The sequence below is a fragment of the Hyperoodon ampullatus genome, assembly GCF_949752795.1.
Source record: "Hyperoodon ampullatus genome assembly, chromosome: 1".
Classification (NCBI taxonomy): Eukaryota; Metazoa; Chordata; class Mammalia; order Artiodactyla; family Ziphiidae; genus Hyperoodon; species Hyperoodon ampullatus.
Genome location: NC_136914.1, coordinates 227,349,081 through 227,369,481, shown reverse-complemented (window position 1 = coordinate 227,369,481; position 20,401 = coordinate 227,349,081). Strand labels below are relative to the sequence as shown.

Sequence of the window (20,401 nt, the reverse complement as noted above, 5' to 3'; positions counted from 1 at the left end):
CCGGGCAGGGCGGAGGTCTCGGGGTGTCCGCCCTGCTGGGGTCCCCTGCTCCCCAGATACTGCCGCAAGGACCACAGCGGCCTCCGAGGGCCCAGATGCCCGGAGGGGCCCCGAAGGGCCGCCTTGCCACGGGGACAGCGGGGGTGGGGAGCGCCCCGAGCCAGGCTCTGGGTCCCAGTCCCGACTCCCTCGGCACCGGGGCCTCCGTGTCCCGAGCGGGAAAATGAGGCCCACGGTCGGGCCGAGGGCGGAACCTGAACGCGGGTAACGTGGCCAAGCGGCACCTGCATAGGTGCGCCGGGCACGCTCCAGGCAAGTTTCCGGCTTCTGCTTCCTCCCCCCGCGCGCGCACACGGCAGGACGCGCGCTCCGGGACCCGCGGGCCGGCTCCCGCGCGATCCTCGGTCCTCGCGCGCCCCCTGGCGCCCGGCGGCCGCCCCTGCAGGCGGTACGGGCCGGCCGCCAGCGCGGTGAGCGGCGCCCTCGCGTGGACACGCGCCGTCTCCGCCCGCTCGGAGGCCCGCGGCCCGCGTGGAGGCCACTCCGTGGCTGGCCGCGCGCTAAGTCCGAGCGGACCTCTACAATCCAGCAGGGGCCGGAGAACGAGCGCACCGGCCTGGGCCGTTCTGCATTCGACAGAACTGACGCTTGAGAACCCCTGGGGGACCTCTTTCCGTTTATGACAGCCGTGGGGGGTGGAAAGCTCAGCATCACGCGTGGCCCTGGGCGTCGCCTGCCGTCACCTGGCCCTGTGGCTGGGGGTAGAGGGGCGGCCCTGCAGGTCCCACGACCGCGGCAAACGGGGGGACCCAGCCAGGTAGGGCTGGCCACCGGCTCCCACCTCTGGTTCCGGGGCTGGTATCTGCGCGCGTCCTCCACAGCAGTGCGGCCCCCGGCCAGGCTCAGGGGCTGCACGTCTCCCGGGGCGAGGCGACCCCGCACCAGCGCAGACGCGCCCAGGCCGGCCCTTCCCGAAAGGGGGCGCACCGGGACCCACCCCTCCAGAAGTGGGGGCGCACCGGGACTTACCTCTACAGAAGCGGGGTGCACTGGGGTCGACCCCTCCAGAAAGTTGCGCGCAGGGCAGGAGGGGAGGACGCGGAGCCTGCGCAGCCCCTCCCCGCACGTGCCCGGCGCGCCCCTCCCCCAGCCCGGCCCCGAGGCCGCACACCTGCTCCCGGGGTGGCGCCGGCCGGGCCTGCGCACGTCCTGCCTGGCACCCGGGCCCTCGCGGAGGGCGAGGGAAACCGAGGGTGGGGAGAGAGGGGCCGGCCGGGCGGGCGATCTGCAGCCACCCAGAACAGCCCTCCAAGGGCTGACCGTGCTCAATTCAAATGCAGTCCTCTGGGTCATTAGCAGGGTGTATTTGTCATGGTAAGAGGACAGCTCACATTCTAACGTTTCGTTCGCTTTAGAACTTCATTGTTTGCACAGAGGGTGAGAGGCTTGCTCCGTGAGCTCCGGGCTGTCCCCCAGGATGCCCCGGGGTGACAGCAACCACCCGAGACCCACGGGGCGGGAAGGGGCTCGCCCCGAGCAGAGCAGAGGGGCTGCCCTGCCGACCGCACTGAGTGGCTGCTGTCCTCCACCCCAGCCAGAGCACAGCGCTTGCTGAGAATACCATTCGCCGCGTCCAGAAGGTGCAGGGATTGGGAGCTCAACCACCCCCTTAGGCGAGTGACTTCGGAAAATTTCTGAACCTGTTCCCCCCACGCCAAAAATGGCACCTGTGACACCCATTGTGCTTGGGTCCTTGGCAGTTTCTACCTAACAAGCACTGGGCTTCCAGCAGAGCCTGGCCTTCAGCAGAGGGCAGCTCCCGTGATCGTCAGTCTTCTCCCCACCCCACCTCCTGCACCAGCCCTCTGCCCCATTAGGGCCAGTTGGGGCCCCATCCACAAGCCAGCCCTCCACCCTGTGCTCAGTGCCCTCTGACCACCGGGAACTTGAATGGCCTCCCTCCAAGTCACCAGGGAAGGAGCTCTGGAGCCAGGTGACCCAGGGCCAAATCCCAGCTCCACCTGGTACTGTGTGACCTGGAGCAGGTGGCTTAAACCTCTCTGTGCTCAGTTTCCCCATCTATAAAATGGGATCGATAATGCCCCACCTTATAGGTTGTTGTGAGAAGCGATTCACTGTGTCAAATATATAGGACAGTACTTGACACGTCATCAGCACCAGGTAGGTAGGTGTTGCTGTTGTTATACCACATCACTAACACAGGAATGCATGAAGAGCAAGGACTCAGGACACTGATTGTGTTGAGGGTAATGTGCACGTTTCCCTAGTGAACAGTTCTAGTCAAGTTCAAAGAGGAGACTCATTACGGGACAGCAGTTACACTAAGTGGCTCTTCAACAGGACCTCTAGGAAAGAACAGGGTCAGGGCTGGACCTCCCCACCCCCACCGTCCCCCCTCAGACCACACCCCCAAGGCTTCATAGGCCTGCACAGTGCCGCTGGCAGGGCCCTCACTCAGGGAACCCACGCCGTTCAACATTCTGCTGTCACCTTGAAATGCATCATTGTATCTTTGGACTTGTGTTTGCTAGGTGAAGTCTAAAGGGACAACGTGCGTGCCCACCTGTGCCCCGCCACCCGCTCACACACAGCACGGAGTCCCAGTGCCCCTGTGCATGGGAGGTCCCTGAGCCTCAGGGCAAGTACAGGTGAGCCTGTTACACCTCTGAGCCCGCAGCAGGGAGCCCGCAGCCCTGAGAGGCCATGCTTTCCCTTCAAACCACAACTTCCTTCGTACACAGAAAGAAGGCAACAGCGTTCCAAGAGCCACGCGTGACCAGGAACCCTGTCTGTCCCTCTGCCCGGTATCCCTCGTGCTGGCCAACCACTCACGGTGAACTGACAGGAGGCAAAGATGGTACCCAGCCCCCCCACCACCACCCCCCACCCCGGGCCCTTCCTCCTGCATCAGCCAGGGCAGTGTTGAGAGAATGCGCACCCATCAAGAAGGGGAATAAAAGGTAGAGTTTTGTGCAGCATTTCCAACGTTTGGTAACAAAATACACATGCACGCCCAAGCTATAAAAACTGTCATTTCACATCCTCCATGTACAGGTAAATGCTCTTGTATTTGCGTTTAAAGTTGTCATCGCACAATACAAAGAAAAGCGGACTCCTGCTAATAACTCAAATTTTTAATTTTTCTTTACTAGGGCATTAAACAGCAAAACTTTAAAACCATGACATAGAGAATGTGGAAGAAAAAAGCTTTATGTTTTAGCACCTCTAAGGGCACTTTTTTCCTGCTCTATGAACAAAGGGCCAGAGTTTTCATTTTGCACTGGGCCCAGCACTCAGGCCCCACCGAGGGGATGCAGGAGGCTGCTTCCCAGGAGAGGGAAGTGCCCTGAGGAGCACTCTTCCGGAACAGGGCACACTTAGGGAACAGAGGGACGGGACGGCCGACACAGAGCCCGGCGCTCGGCCTGTGAGCCGCCCGCTAGGCTGCTCCCCCTCCAGAGCCTGACAGCCAGACCCACACACCCTGCCCAGCAGGACGCGGTGACGCTGGAGTGAGACCCTCAGGACACACGAGGGACAAGTGCCCCGGACTGCGTCAGTCCTGGCCAGATCTCCACTGTGGGCCCAGAAACAGCTGGGGCCTCTTCCCTGCCTGCACCAGCGGCCAATGGCCTGGAACCTTCCTCTAGAGGGAGGAGGGAGGGAGGGAGGGGCTCTCTGAGGGCACCCAAGCTCCTATCTGTCATCATGGCCCTTTTTTAAAACACAAAACACAGAGCAATAGCATAAAAAACTATGTAAATGCCCGTCAAAATACCAAGCTTCTCTTCTTCCTGAATAGACTCCATATCCAGGTTCCAGGCCTGGGTTTGAAGGCTGGGCTGTACTTGGTTCCTGGAGACAGGAACCCTAACCCCCTAACTCCAGGCCACGTGGCAGGCATCCCCCGGGCGACCCCACAAAGGGTCAGGCTCTCCCTCTAGGGGTTCATACGGGAAAAACTTGTAACTTAAAAAAAAAGCGTTGTTTTAGGAGATGGTTAAAAATTATCTACAAATGATAACCATTTAGATGAAGGTGGGGCAGCACATGAAAGGCCTTTTTGGTCATAAGGGCTGAGTCCTGGCACCTAATTTTTACACAGCCATGGTACTCCTGACGGATTTCGGAAGCCCAAGACCTCTGGCTGCAGCCGTCGTGCCACGATGCCCAAAGCACAGTGCCCAGGGCTGGAGTTGGTGCCCCTCCTGGCTCAGGCCCCCGCGGCTAGCCCCCTGCGAAGTAACTTAAGATGCACCGGAGCCTTCCTCGAGGGATGCTGCGGCCTCAGCATGGCGGCGCGTGGGGAGCCCGGGCACACACCCGACACACGCCCTCCCCGTTGGGCCCGAATGCCCCGAAGCCGGCCGAACTCACGTCTTCCGGATCTGAATGTCTGTGAACATCAGACAAAGCCCCTAAGCATTCTGAAACCAGAGTGGGGTTACTAACTATAAAACCCTGTCTTTGAAATTACCCATTTTGGTGAATGAGGCACCAACTTCTATCCATTCCGACAACTCGTCTGAAATGGGGTATAAAAAAATGAATTTATCTGCAAAGAACCAAATTACTTTTATTTCGGAAAAAAAATGTGTGAATTGTGGTCACAAGTACCTATTGTCATGTTAAGAAAACTGACTTTAATTAAAACCTAAATCGAAAATCATGCTTCATATTTCAGTCTTAAGCTTTGAACTTCTGATTTGGCCACGGGATAGGTCTTATTTTTGTAATTCCCTCCAATGAGGCAGGTAATGTCATGACCTGCATCAAGTCATTCAAATGTATTACAGCTGTTTCAGAGGTCAATTAAACTTCTTAGCATGACTAGAAACGTAGCTTTCTTTAAAAATAAGTTAATACAATGAGATATTCTAATTATAAACATATGCTTCCTATTTTAAAAAATTTGTCTCTATCTCACACTCATCAGGAGGTTTTTTGTGAAGTTTGCAAATGGAAAATCATTTTTTTCTTCCTTCTTGAGCAAGTTAAGGATCAGTCAAGATGGACGGCCTGAAGTTCCTGACCGAGACCAAGAACAGCACGGCTGCCCTGCAAGGCTCAGCTGTTCCACAGCATGACACAAGGTCCCCGTCATCACCAGGGCAAGGCCAACCCCCCCCCCATCCTTTTATGTTCCAAGGGCCATTTACATTATTTTAGCAAGTCTCAACACACTTACCTCCTAGGCCTTCTTCAAATCAATCCTTGGACTGCAAAGTAACAGGTGGTAAGAAAGAGGAAGGATGAACTGCCCTCCCCAGTGCTCAGGAGAGGGACAGACTTCAGCCAGAGCCCAGAGTCCCGGCCAGTCACCCGGCATTTCCCATTACAGGTACAAAGGCAACTTAATTCCACACACCGTGATGGGGTGGCTGCATGGAGGAGGCGAGCCTCAGGTCTAGGGAGTCATATAATCCCGGACGGAAATCTCAGCCCAAGCTTGCAGCTGAGCCTTTGCGCTAACAGCTCACTTCTCTCCCTAAGTTCCTCACCCAAATTCCCAACTCCTTTCATTGGTTTTATTTTTTTTTTCCACTTCTGGTTACAAAGCAAAATCAGAGTTTTTTGGGTTTTTTGTTTTGCTTTTTTTAGTCCCTTCCTGCAAGCTATTTCCCCAAATGGATACCAATTCCTGAAAAACCCTTCCCTCGCAAGGAAGTTGCCTCCAGGCTCGACACACGAGTCTTGGGGAGCTGCCTGCTTCCTCAGTGAGCCCTCCCGGTTCCTATGGAACAGTCACTTTCTTGAAGGGCAACCTGGGGGTTAAAAGACGAAGTCGTAACGGCAGCCAGTGCCAGCATCCCCAGCACGGTGACCTGCCACTCCCCAGCCCCAGGCCCACCATGAGCCCCATGTCACAAGCGAACTCAAGCACAGGGAACCACGTAGGCGAGGAGCTGGCAGGGCTGGGCTGTGCAGAGGCCCCCGGCTCCCCAGCAGACAACAGCACTTCCCAGCCCTTCTAGCCACACACACGCCCCTCCTCCCCCAAACCACACAAACCCACTGACACCCTCACACAGCCCCGGCCCCGTCTGCTCCCAACAAAGCTCAAACCTGCAGCATCCAAATGACACCCTGTCACCTTCCCTGCCAACGGTCTCTCGGGTGCTGAGAACTACTCTGTCTCCAGGATTTGTGGATCCCAGAGAAGATTACCATTTTAACAGAACATTATGACTACGACAGGCTTGCTGGTTAGGAAATCTGATCGGGGATTACCTATGGAATGTGAAATTCCACCAGGCACGAGAATCACCTGCCTTACTCCTACAATATACCCAGAAAAGTCAATGAGGAATGGCTATCAGTTTGCATGGAGGCCTCTTGGCCTTCCCAACATCTAGCTGGAAACACCTGCAAAACAGAAATCTGCGCCACTGTCACTCCAACATACCTAGAGCCAAAAACTAACGGAATTCAAGAGGACAACCTCACGTTCAACACAGGGACAACTCCCCAAAAACTCTGAACACTCATCTCAACTCAAACCGTGATGCTCAACCAAGGATGATACCGTCAAAGTTCTTCATCATGCCAAGAGTCACCTGAAGGAACGGAAGGCTGTCCTAAAATGCACGTAGCATCTTACATTACCAGAGCAACACCTTTGGCCAGAAGGGTGGTTTCCAAATTGGAGGTCGGCGTGTTTGTTAAAAGTTATATATTTTGTTTATCTGAATGTGCAAGAGGGAAAAAAAAAAAAAAAAAACCTAGTAAAGATACTGTTGTGATAGCAAAGACACTGTTGCTTGGGATAAGGTGAGGTTAAAATGTGACTTAGGAGAAAATATACCAGGGCAGGTAGCACTCGTGGAGAGAGCAGAGATCACAAAAGCGGCGTGCAGACGATTTAGGTTTAGGATAAAAGCACACAAGGAAATTAGGGACCCTTCTGTGAGCCACACACATCCCTGAAGCCAATGGCTTAATAAAATTTCAGTCAAAATTCCATTTCCCTCTGCATTTTAAAGGTTTGCTTATACAGTTGTTTTCATTTTAAGTGGAAAAACGTAGTTCATAGACTAATGCCCAGAAGAGACCCACCTGATTACACACAGTGGCAGGAATATCCACCATGATGCGTGTCCTCCTCCCAGCAGGAAGCAAGGCCATGTCCACCTTTATGATCTCGTGCAGATGTCTCTGTAACACACACCAGGGCATCAGCTCCCTCCTCTCCACACAACCAAAAGGCAGAGAAATGGCCTGTCGCTCAAGAGACAGGAAAAGCCAGCGCCCTAGTGAAAGGCTGACCTGCATTTCCTCCCGTTTCTCTTACCTAAATTGCTGGCCTCTGCACCCCTTTCCTTACAACCACCAGACAGTTTTCAGATGGACAGGCTGGGAAAACTCAACGAGGCTAACATGTGCCACGGGTACCAGAAAAGTCTAAGAACCATGACAGTGGATTCAACCGTCTGTTTAAGGCATGCACAGCACAGGCCTACTGGAGCAACTGTTTTTTCAGTACGTTGGATTCAGGATCAAAAACACTACTGAAATTTTCATGGAATTCTGGATGTTCTCCACATACTTAAGGGCGAAATCAATACTTTCAATGCAATGATTAAAGTAAGTTGTGATGTGTAACGCACAACTCAACAACACCATTCTGCTCTCTGCCAGGCTACCATCCTTGTACAAGTTACGAAAGAAGCCTTGCTGACACACCCACTGAGAAGTCACCTTCCTCTCAAACGTTTCTTGGTACTACGCTGCTGGGGCTTTCTGAGACGGGTCCTCAATCTGCAGACGCCTGACACTGCCCCTGCGACTTCACCAGGGCCCAGCTCAGTGATGCTGTCAGAACAAGGTCTGCAGCGGAATTTTCTGAGCTGTAAAGAGATCTCCGGCCAGTGAGGGGAGCCACTGGTCTGGTCTATGAGTGGCTCTAAATACTGCTGTGGTTCAGACTCTCACAGCTCTCCACTCTCTGAAGACTGTCTATTTCTTAACTGCTTCAAGATGCCCACATATGATGAAAAAGAGATTTAAAGTGGGTTAATTACAGTAACTACATGTCTAACACCACTGTAAAGACACACTTTTTTACACAACTATTTTTAACTGAACTTGAAGGTGTTTATTGCATTCTATTTTTGGTGGAAAAACGTCACATACGTTTATTTAGCACAACCTTGTGAAATACACACAGCGTGCCTGGGGCCGAGCACTTTCCACTCCTAGTCCCCTGCTGAGGACTAAATCATGAACTGCTCCACCGGAATGAAGGCCTTCTTGCAGTAGCTGGGCACCAAGTCTAACGTTTATTAATTCTCTCCTTTCAGTATAGGCAGCAACTCACCATTTTCTTTCAGTTCCTAAAAATAAAAAAGGAAACAATAATATCATGCATACGTATATATAAAAAATGAAAACATCTAAACGAAGAAAGATTGCATCTATATCAGAGAACCCAAAGAAACACCTTATTGGATGAGAACTCCAGTCCACCAACACACTTGAACAAAGGATCATGCCATAAAAACTGGGCACACTATCACAGTACAAAATTAAAGTTAAAAGGCATTCTGAAACGAACACCAACAGATTTTTTAGCATTAGCGAATACAGCAATGAGAGCAACACGACGAAGCTTCCTATTTAAACAACAGCAATAAACAGGGAAAATGAACTTTGAGTGACTGAAAAAAGAAACACTGTGATATTAAGGTCCACTCAGATACAATGCACATGACACCTGCGGCCCTACAGGTGGTAAACAGGCTTCACTATTTCAACCAAACTCGGAAAAGCCATGGTACTAGTACGTAAATGTAAACGCCAGAAACCATTAAAGAGATGAAGTAATTCAGAAAATTTTTTGTGCCTATCTTTCAGATCTAAAATATGGAATACAGCCATCAAGTTTAAAACATGACCATGGAGGATAAATAAGATTCTCTAGTTTAAGGTAAACACTTAATTTGATAGAACATTTCAGGTTCTTCCTAAGCTGCATGAACATTAATGAATAAAACCACTAAAATCCACTCGCACTGCTCTCTGGATTGAACCCAAACAGGCATGATCCTATCACACAAACTCAGACAGCAAGGTCTTGGGATCTTCTACCCATTTAACAAGCAGACGTCCAGCTACGCCAAGAGGCCAAGCAGGGCCTCTCAGAGCACACAACTCAGAAGCAGCAGGCCACGCGGCAAGGTGGGTGGGCCGGGCGGCCCTCGGGTGGAATCTGGCCACGGCTCCCTGGCTGCGACAGGGCACACAGCTCCCCGAACTTCTGTCCCTTTCCTCCCCCGCTGGAGGATGAGACGCGGCGGCCTACACGAAGAGCCAGAGGGGCCTGCCTGGCGTGGCGCAGGCCTTCAGACGCCGCTGTGACTGCGAGCCAGTGGGTTAAACAGCAACGGATCTAAATATTCTGCCTCTCAACTGTTTCTGCATCCACAGTCTGCGGTGAGGAACCGTTCGCTCTTTAGAGGTAACAGGGACACACCGTGTGCGTATTAACCAGCAGATATTTTTCTCAGGACATCGGCCTGATGGAGTCACTGAGTCTCCGAGTGACTCACTCGTCCAGTCACCCACTCGACCAAAAGCAGCGTTCACGGCTCCTGCTGAGCGAAGTCAGGATTAACCCGTCGGCAACACGGCTGAGGCTTGAAGTCAGGGGTCTCCATCCCCTGGGCCACAGACCGGTACCGGTCCAAGGCCTGTTGGGACCTGGGCCGCAGAGCAGGAGGTGAGCGGCGGACGAGCGAGCCACCCTGCCCCACCCCCGGTCCGTGGAAAAATTGTCTTCCACGAAACCAGCCCCTGGTGCCAGAAAGGTTGGGGACCGCTGCTTTTAGTGACCTAAAGGTGAAGAACTGCCCTCTGCCAGAAACAGGCCAAAACGGCACCCTAACAGCTCTTCCCAGTTATCTTCTCCAAGAAAAATGTTAGCACTATCACACGTTTCCAAACGTGCAAGTTCTTAGCAGGCGAACACAGAAAGTCATGTAACGGACACCCTGTTATATACCTAAGAAGTTGCCCGTGCAGCTCAGCTTTAGAATTAAATGAGATTTATTGATTGTATTTCCCCAAGAGCTACCAGTGGCTGAGGTACAGGCCATCAAACATTCAGACAAGAACAGGGTATTCCGGTCGGAAGACAGTTTGTGTCTTACAAAAATAAAAAATAGATATAAGATAATGAATGCAGATCTATTTTTGTTGCCTCAGGGCTATTCAAAAGCCACTGTGTTAAACCTTTTTTTTTTTTTTCCCTCCAGGAATGAGACACTTTATTGGGGAAATGCCTCACTGGCTTGCTCAAGAAGTGTGATGTCAGGGCTTCCCTGGTGGCGCAGTGGTTGAGAGTCCGCCTGCCAATGCAGGGGACACGGGTTCGTGCCCCAGTCCGGGAAGATCCCACATGCCGCGGAGCGACTGGGCCCGTGAGCCATGGCTGCTGAGCCTGCGCGTCCAGAACCTGTGCTCCGCAACGGGAGAAGCCACAACAGTGAGAGGCCCGCGTATCACACACACAAAAAAAAAAAAAAAAAAAAAAAAAAATGGGCCTCCCTGGTGGCGCAGTGGTTGAGAGTCCGCCTGCCGATGCAGGGGATACGGGTTCGTGCCCCGGTCTGGGAGGATCCCATATGCCGCGGAGCGGCTGGGCCCGTGAGCCATGGCTGCTGAGCCTGCGCATCCGGAGCCTGTGCTCCGCAACGGGAGAGGCCACAACAGTGAGAGGCCCGCGTACCACAAAAAAAAAAAAAAAAAAAAAGAAGTGTGATGTCAAACCTGAACTGGGCAGGAGACAAAATCTGGGCGGATGAAACCGTGGCCCTGTGTTCAGAAAACCTACCGGCACTCAGGGCTGGGCCAGAGTTCTTTCACGGTACGAAAGCATGAGTTAAAAACTTTCATTTTATAACTAGAGACAGCAGTACTTACCACTTGCTTTCCACTTAAAATACCAGGGATCTGACCTCAGGGAAAATCCTCTAACCGGCGAGGCCGAGGAGGGCCTGAGCCCCGGCAGCTCCACCACCCGCCTTTCGTGAAGGCTGGCGCTTCGGCAGCAGAGCCCTGCATTCCTGCCCAGGCCCTCCTGTGCCGACCCACTGCCACCCTCCTCCCACACCATGACGCCCAGGGTGAGCCTGGGTCGGAGGTAGGGTTTGAGGACGTGAAAGCTGCAGCTGTCCTCTGGGGTCCTGCGCTAATCAGGAGAGCACCGGAGCACACAGGTGCTACCAGGTAGGGGTGCCCTAAGTTCTGGACTTGAAATTCTATGAGAAAACTCATGTTTGTTTAAAATTCAGTTAGAATTTACTTAAAGCAAACCAAAGAAGGAAATTCATCATCAAAGACAGGTAAGAAACAGCGTCCTTGAAACACGCTTACGATCTGACAGAGTTCTCCAGAGTTCTAGCATCTGAGAGTCAAAGGGGGACTTGGAGATGACCTCAGGCCTCAGTGACACAGCCAGCAGGGCCAGGCCGGCACTAGGTCTCAGGCCCCCGGTCCCTCCGCATGGTGCTCTTCACTCCATCACCCAAGTGTATGTGAGTAAAGCAAAATAAAATGCCACCAGAAAACAACGTAATGACGATAATATAAACAGAAAAGGACAGGAGAACTTCCGGAGCAGGGGCAGAGCGACCACTTCTGGCCAGAAAGACTCTGTGAGTGACTCACAGAGAAAGGCCCTGAAGGGCGCAGAAAGCATACTTCAGTATGAGACATGCAAGGAAATCCAAAGCAGAGACAGGGTGAAGGAAAGCTGAAAACATGGAAGAACTTAGTACAGTGTGAATAGATCAAGTTCTGAGCTCGGCCACACCCGGAGCCGCTCTGAATGCCCAGGCACACTTCGGACCCTGGCCAGCAGTCCCTCAAGAGCTGGAGGAGGTTGTGAAAGGACCCAGCGTGGCAGGAAAGGCCGCACAGTAAGGGGGCTGATTTGCCCGCATCAGGTGAGAGCTGAGAGAACGGCAGATATTATGGTTGTAAAGATGGTAATGCTGGTCTAGAAGTGATTCGATATGAGGCCAGGAAAGAACATCGAGGACAACCCCAATGAAATAATTTTCAAACGCGCCCGGGTTTTCAGTTCTCTGGGCTCCCAGACGAACGAATCCCAACCTCACCTTAACGATGTCCAGTCCTCCAACAAGCTCCCCTTTCACATACAGCTGAGGGTATGTCGGCCAATTGGAGTAAGTTTTTAATCCTTGCCGAACCTACGGAAACAAAAGGGACCCTGAAACCTTCCCATCAGATTAGGATTAAATGATAATCCTAATGATTAAAACTAAGACAAAGGACAAAACATAAAACACAGAACTTACTTCTTCATCCTCCAAGATATCAAATGTCTCATATTCAACTCTACAAAAAAGGAGAAAACATTTTAACAAGAAATACAGTTTTAGACAAAAACTATAAGAACTATTTGGTGTTTCAAAAACAGTCAAGAAAAGTAAAACTATTTTGTTGCTAACAAAATTTACTGTGGAAAAATAGAAATGATTCTACTTCTTAATCTGTCAGGTACTACACAGAATACGTTATCCCAAGACAAGAATTTATCTGGAGTTTTCTCTACACAGTATCAGGTCAGACAGGGGTCAGCGACCTTTCTGTAAAGGGTGAGGCGGTAACCATCTCGGCCCTGCGAGCCATACAGCCTCTGCTCCAACCACTCACCTCCGCTGTGAAGCACAGAAGCAGCCAGAAAAGGCAGAGATGAAAGGACAGTGTTTCAATAAAACTTGATTTACGTAAGTAGCCGGCCAGTTGCAGTTTGCCAAGTTCAGGCTAGACTCAGCGTTCATGCAGGCCTGTCGTTAGCACCCTCGCTCCATTTCCAGCCCCCTCGGCACTGCTGCTTCCTAACCTACCGGCAGCTGCTTAGGGTGCAGGAGGGAGCAGCCCTGCTGGTGCCCATGAATGGAGGCTGGGGGCTCACCAGCTGGGAAAAAAATTGCCAACCAACTCTACGCTCTGCAGATGTGCTTTCCACACAGCAGTAAACTTATCACAGAACACACATGCTATACTTTCTTTTTCTTATTATTTATTTTTGGCTGCGTTGGGTCTTCGCTGCTGCGTGCAGGCTTTCTCTAGTTGCGGCAAGCGGGGGCTACTCTTAGTTGCGGTGCACAGGCTTCTCACTGCGGTGGCTTCTCTTGATGCGGAGCACAGGCTCTAGGCGCGCGAGCTTCAGTAGTTGTTGACTCATGGGCTCAGCAGTTGTGGCTCACGGGCTCTAGAGCGCAGGCTCAGTAGTTGTGGCACACGGGCTTAGTTGCTCCGTGGCACGTGGGATCTTCCCGGACCAGGGATCAAACCCGTGTCCCCTGCACTGGCAGGCGGATTCCTAACCACTGCGTCGCCAGGGAAGTCCCACGTGCTATTTTCAATATGCACAAAACCAGTGAAAGTGTTGTGGCATTACGCCGTGTAATGAACACTAATTGTATAAATTAATGAAAATTCAACCACATCTACTCGGGGAGGATTTCATTACAAGGTGGTCAAAGAATTAGTAAGAATATAAGACTGAATCCCTGCAGGGAGACTGTGGGTACACATGCGATTCCAAAAACTGGCCAAAGAAAATGCCGCATATAAAGAAACAAATTTTGTTTTCCATAAAACCAAAACCATCTTCATAGGGAAATCTTGTTTACTGAGTAAACACGTTCCAAAGAAGACTGTCCATGATGCAGGAAACAGTTAAAAAAATAACCTGACAGGCTAATCAGCAGCAAGCACCAAAAAAGGAATGTTTGAAAGAAGAGCAAAGAAGATTAAAAAAAAAGAATCACCCAATTTAAGTCTCCCTGCAGATCTCCTAACTGACACAGTACAATACAAATAATGAGTTCTGGAACTATCTATAAAGGATTTAAGAAGTGCTGGGCCTAAATGCTCATAGGTATATAGAATCACAGCAGCCAATACATCTCCTAGAAGTTCACTTGTAAAGGGTGCTTTTCACACCCAATACACACTAGGTACTCAGCCCCTCAAGGCATGCGTACTTTGGCTAGGGAAGGAACAGAGAAGTGCAAGAATGGAGGAAAGGAATAAAGTGCCAGGAGCTTCCTCCACATTCTAATGGCTCTCAGCAAGACCACGGTCCACTCAAGTTAACAGACCCTGGGAGGTGTTTAGCCAGTCTCGAGCCGGGAGGGCACTCTCTCCCAAAGAAGGCGCTCCACTGGGGGTTACCTGGTGCTTCCGATCCAATCAGGATTAGACAGACATGGGACAGAAAGTAAAGTTATGGAGACTTTCCACCAAATACTTGAGTGGTGATGGGCCTAGGGTTGTCCTACCCTGGCCTCAGGACCTGAGGGGACACACTGGCACTAGGGAGAGGTGGCCTGAGGGCGACTCACTGGGAGCTGTGGCAGAGGGAAGACAGAGACAGGGGGCGTAAACAGAACGACCAAAGCCAAGCCGGCCTCCCCTCCATCCTGGGGCGGGGTGGAAATGAGGCGGCTGGAGGCCACAGGACAAAAGCGACTAGACTCTCCTCTGTGAAGCGTCACAATCATTTGAAGAGAACAACTGTGTGTCTCCTTTGGTCCCTAAAGTTGTATTTGAACCTGTGCTACCCCACCCTGCCCAAGAATGCCCACATGCTTCAGAGATGACTTACCGTGTCACTTCACAGGGTCAGCTAGTCTATTTAAAGCTACGGTTAGAATCCTTACAATATTGAAAAGAAGCAGTTGAGAAATAATAAGGAAGAAATAAGCAGAAGCATTTGACAACCCCATAGAACATGTGCTAAGTATCTCCAAACAAGTGGTTTGGTGTTTTCGCTTTTTTTAAAATAAATTTATTTATTTTATTTATTTATTTCTGGCTGCGTTGGGTCTTCGTTGCTGCACACGGGTTTTCTCTAGCTGCAGCGAGCAGGGGCTACTCTTCGTTGCGGTGCGCGGGCTTCTCATCGCGGTGGCTTCTCTTGTTGCGGAGCATGGGCTCTAGGCGTGTGGGCTTCAGTAGTTGTGGTACGTGGGCTCAGTAGTTGTGGCACACAGGCTCTACAGCACAGGCTCAGTAGTTGTGGCTCACGGGCTTAGCTGCTCCACAGCCTGTGGGACCTTCCTGGACCAGGGCTCGAACCCGTGTCCCCTGCACTGGCAGGCGGATTCTTAACCACTGCGCCACCAGGGAAGTCCCAAGTGGTTTGGTTTTTAACCACAAAACTCAATTATAATTTTCTTACCTGGCAGCTCCATCACTAAGGAGAGCAAAAGCATGAGCTCTGCAATTTAATTTACCCTATTTGTCAGATCCAGACAATGGATCTTAATATGCATCCTATCAGTTTCATGAACAATTTGGAAACTAGAATTTTTTTTAAAGAAAATTAAAAACCTATAATACACTTTCCCTAAAATATCTTTATGCATGGTAAGAACTCAGTTATCAACTTTCCTCTGGGAAAGTAGACAGAGTTATTCTGATGATTGCCAGAATACCTCCTTTATGTTACCGATAGGTTGGACACTGGCCAGAAAATTCTACTGTGGTGTAAGCTAAAGCATTCGCAAAACGTTATAGCAAAAATAAATAGATAAAAATATATGAACAGATATAACAACTGAAAAGCATCAGTGGCAGAACTGAAAAGTTAGAATTTCTTAAAATATACCATTTGAAAACAAGATTTACTTACCCAGTACTATTTAGTATTTCCAGAATCTGTCTGCTGAAGCCACATTTAACTTCCTAAATTTAGAAAAAAACAAATTTTAGGATGCACTGCATTTCCCACACAGCCCACTAGCATGGTTGTATCTAATGCTCTGTCAAGGGGGATAGCACCTGCAGAAGGCAGCCACCTCCCAGGGCCTCTTCACATCAAGAGCCGTCAGAGGAATGAGACCTGCACCTTCGGGACTGACCCATCCCGACGTCGTCCCAGGCGCACGGCCCCTAGACTTACCTCAGTTTGTAACCACCGGAGATGACCCGTGCTCTAACATTGCAACCTTTGTGGTCAGAAAGGTCCTGAGTTAAACCCTGAGGCTTCTGCTGCCCCTTCTCTATTTCACTCAGACGGCCTCACCTCCCACCTTGCTGCAATGGTTAGGGGCACTGTTCTCCTACTCCCAACTGGACTTCTACTCCCACTTTTCAAATCTACCTTTACACTACAGAGCACCGAACTTTTCTGAGGTTATGGAAAAATCTTACAGTTTTTTTCATGCCCCAGGATTCCAACTCCCAATCCTGTGGGAAAGACCTGGCACCACATAAACACCTTAAGTGCACTCATGATCCTGTTCGAGAATTTATGCATACTTCCTGGGCTTCCAGGAAAAAAAGGATAAAAATCTGCTTTAAATAATCACCAAGAAGAAAAAAAAAAGGTATAACTCGGGAAGCAGAGAACCAAACTGCACACTCCAGGAGTCGACAGCAGCTAACAGAACCAGTCCAGTGTGAACAGGGCTGACCGCATTAGCTGACAAAGTTTGGCAGCAGGAAGAAATGCACCCCACTGAGGTTTGATGCTAAAGTCAAGCAACACGTAGATCACCGTGTCTGATCTCCACAAGCACCAACTGAGGCCTGGGAAACTTCCTGCTGCCACTACGGCTTCGTTAGCTAAAGCCAGGAAAGTAAGATGTAAGCGTCCCCTTGCCACAGACGTTAACATCAAAAGAAATTACAAATAAAACCATTTTTGAGTTCTTTACCTGTTTGTTTCCTTTCATAAAGAGCATCACAGAAGCTTTATTTGTCAGTGCTTTGAGCCTGAAGAGAGAAAATTGATATAAAACAGCTCAGCTAAATTATTAAACAGCACTTTCACTCCGCTTCATGAGCAGCGTACATCTTTGAGGGATAGAAGGATGAGAGTCCACAGCTTCGAGTGGCATTAAACAAGCAAACGCACTGACATTTTCCTTCATTCCACTGTCTCCCTGAGCCACTATAAAACACAATATTGCTTTTTAAGGCAATGAATGTGCCTTCAAGTTGCAATTTAAGCCCATCAACTCACAGAACTAAAAAAATAATAATAAGCAACTCAACAAGGAATTGTTCAGTAAGGACCTATAGACTTGAGCCCACCCAGAATTCCCAGAACTAGACGTGTGTGTCCCTTTCCCATCACGAGGCCCGCATGGCTCTACACTCTTCACGCCCACAAAAGGTCCCACCTGGAGGGAGAAGCGCTAAATCTTGGAGCACCAACACCAGCTGCTAAAATCAAATGCTCTCGTCTTGACTTTATGTTTGGTACTTTATACCATCTTTCAAACCTCATGATCTAACTGCTGTCAGGAATGCTAACCATCTGCATGCAGCCTAGAGCCCAGTAACGACTCTCAGGAACAGCCCACAGCAGGACAACGGGCTGCTGAAGGGCCTCTAAGCCCCAATGGACAATGGGACAATGGTGGTCACAGCACCGTGTTCTCCTCCTTCCACGTGCTCTGGATCATTCATGGCTCCAAATCTCCTCAGAGAAAAAAGGTATCACAAACGAGACACACCAATCATGCACAAAGCTACGTCACATACACTTTCATGTGGTACAATCAGCTAATTCTCACAAAGACCCCAATCACGCACCTGGAGACCCAACTACCGGGATCCAGGGCACCAAACAGGTCCCTGTGTCCCACCCACAGAGACATGGCCAAGCCCAGGAACTCAGGCTCCTGCACTCTGCTTTCCAGGAGCCCTTTAAATTTTTACTCAAAATATACTGGATATTACTTTCTATGGAATGCTAGCCAGTTATCTTCTGGTGTCTGAAACCACGGGAGATACAAATGCAGCACATCAGGAAAAGAGAGAGAAGGTCTGATGAAGACAGGGACAAAAACAACAGCAAAAGTGTATTCAACACAGAGGAAAATAAACGGAAAGCAAATAAAAGTGTATCTGTAGAAAGAAATTAGGAAAAGCACAGCAGTCTTCTGAGGCCACACAGCCTCCATGGCCGCCCAGGCCGTACAGCAGAAACCCAACTGAAGACACCAGAGCATCAAAGGAACCAGGAGCAGCACTTTCTACCTAAAAGGCAGTAAAGGCGTAAATCATGTGAGAAAATGTGGCACTTAAAGGTCAGCTCGACATATATGCAAACTATGAGGACTACCTCATGAATCAAAAACAGATAAACGAGGTGTTTATTATTAAACACTTTTAGAAAATCTCAAAATGTTAAATGGTAAGAAAATTACAACAGGAAGTTTTACCTTACAAAGTCAAGCACCGACTACGAATGGCTGGTATGCTGTATTTCAAAATAAATTGCTTTTTAATCCTCTACATTAATTAATATTTATTACATTTAAAATCCTAACTTTAAGTCTTCCTACTGGCCAAAGCCCAAACTTTCTGTAAGATAAAGTCTCTGAAAGCAGATTGAGATCCTTCATAAAACTAAGAGATTTTACAGCTCTACAATCTCCTCGAATTTTTAAATTACCACAGTTCTTCGAAAGGCAGTGAGAAATCCCCCAAGTGTTTACACGCAAACTCCATGCACAGCATCTGCTTTCCACACTCAACCACTTTTCACAGTGTTCTACCAGGATAGTGACAGCAACAGAAGAAAACACAAGTAAGCCAGCTTTAGGCTGTGAGCAGGAACCGCTACTAAAACCTGAACCAAGACAACTGGATCCCAGCTCCGAAATGGAGAGAACTAAAATTTGGTCGTACCATGGTGACAATGACATTTCTATAAAACAAAGACTCTCCTCCACATAATCATTAAATTGGTACAGAATTTTCTCCCATCCAAATCAGACCTTCCCAAGTCTGCATGACGAGTTTGCAAACGACACAATTATGACTTTGGCATACAAAAGCAAATCTCTGATTTCTACATAGAAAGAGTAATGCAAAAACTGAAAATTTAAAAATGTTTTTAAAACAATAGCAGACTGAAACTTTTAAAACGCTTACCTTTCCTCTAACTTGGGGGCTTTGGGGCAAATTGTATCTAGTTCGTTAGATGCTTCTAGCTCCTAAAATAAACATACATGTAAGTTTAAGAAACATTTAATATAACATCTGTCTCCTTGGTCATGCCACAATATAAAATATTAATGAATCACGTCATCAGAAATACTTTGTATTTATTTCAGATTCATATTCATAAAGGTAGAGCCTTAAGAAATTTATGCTTTAGATTTAATACAGCACTTACAAAAGTATGCTTAAATATGAAAATTCTTTATAAGGTCCAGTCTTCTCAAGTCTAACCTTAATTATATCAAGTCCTCCTATGAGCTCTCCAGAAACATAGAGCTGGGGATAGGTGGGCCAATTGGAATAGGTTTTGAGGCCCTGACGAACTTCTTCATCGGAGAAGATATCGAAGCTGCTAAACTGAATATTATGTTTGTTAAGAATTTCCACCATCTGCTTGCTGAAACCTGCGTACAGAAAAAGAAAATCAAGAACTTAATTTCTCTCTCTCAAATACACACAATTTTAAATTAATTCAGATTACATATTATCTACTGAACACAGATGCCTGCCTCTATTTTACCAATGATTTAATTAGCATGGCTGAATAGTATGTAAGGAGGAAGCAAACTCCAAGAACCCCTTCTCTGACCTTGAACCACATCACATGTTCAGGTATGGCTTAACTTTTTAAAGTACTCGTGAGTTTAAACAAACAAACAAACAAAAAGTATGTTTATTTATCGAAGTTCCTCTTCAATACTAGGTATTTTTGTTGTAGGAAAAACAGTACTGGCCAAAAAGCAGAGACCTCAAGCCCCAGCACCGGCTCCATTCACCAAGGGGAGGCACAGTTCAGGCCTGGACAGCCACCTCTGCCTCCCTGCACTTTCCCATCAATCAGGGGACTGACGTGGACGCCCAGACAGTCCCTCCCAACTCTGCTGTTCTGTGAATCTATAAGAATCAACACCAGGTGGAGGAAAAAACTCTACAATTGTTATTTTTAACTAGTACTTGACCATACTTGGAAACCCAATTCTGTTTGTTTTCTACTGCCCTTTTACTACTTCCTGTGTACCCATTTCAATAGTTCTCAATTTTTATCATCCCTAAACAGAATAAATTAAAAATCAAGAAGCAATGTGTTCTCTTTTAGTCTAAAATGGACATAGCACATTGAATTTCAAAGCTATCTTCTCTGTTGTTATATATGAACTGTCAGTAGACTGCTGGTATTCTTTCTCATCTGGTGTCATAACTTGACAGTTTCTTTTCTAAAACTATTTATATTCCCCAAAGTATGTAATGTGATTTTTTTTTTTACCTCACTGTAGTGACAATCTTATGTTCCATGATTATACTTTTTTTTTGTTCTGTACTTTTTTGACATCATTTTCTTATTATGACACTGGTACTGAAGAGTAAGAGTGTGAATATCAGCCTT

General features: G+C 48.9%; 1 protein-coding gene across 2 annotated transcripts in view; it reads right to left on the bottom strand.

The window, feature by feature from the left end:
* Nucleotides 1-8,093: 8,093 nt before the first annotated feature.
* GLRX3 (glutaredoxin 3) overlaps nt 8,094-20,401 on the bottom strand; it is a gene marked incomplete at its 5' end in the record, with an annotated part of 30,808 nt that continues 18,500 nt past the window's right edge. For both annotated transcript variants that reach the window (XM_079701772.1, XM_079701771.1), the window contains 7 exons: nt 8,094-8,354; nt 12,141-12,233; nt 12,342-12,381; nt 15,692-15,744; nt 16,719-16,776; nt 18,949-19,010; nt 19,249-19,421. In XM_079701772.1, coding sequence (XP_079557898.1) covers nt 8,304-8,354; nt 12,141-12,233; nt 12,342-12,381; nt 15,692-15,744; nt 16,719-16,776; nt 18,949-19,010; nt 19,249-19,421 — 530 coding nt within the window. In that variant the 3' untranslated portion in view covers nt 8,094-8,303. The remainder of the gene's footprint in view (nt 8,355-12,140; nt 12,234-12,341; nt 12,382-15,691; nt 15,745-16,718; nt 16,777-18,948; nt 19,011-19,248; nt 19,422-20,401) is intronic.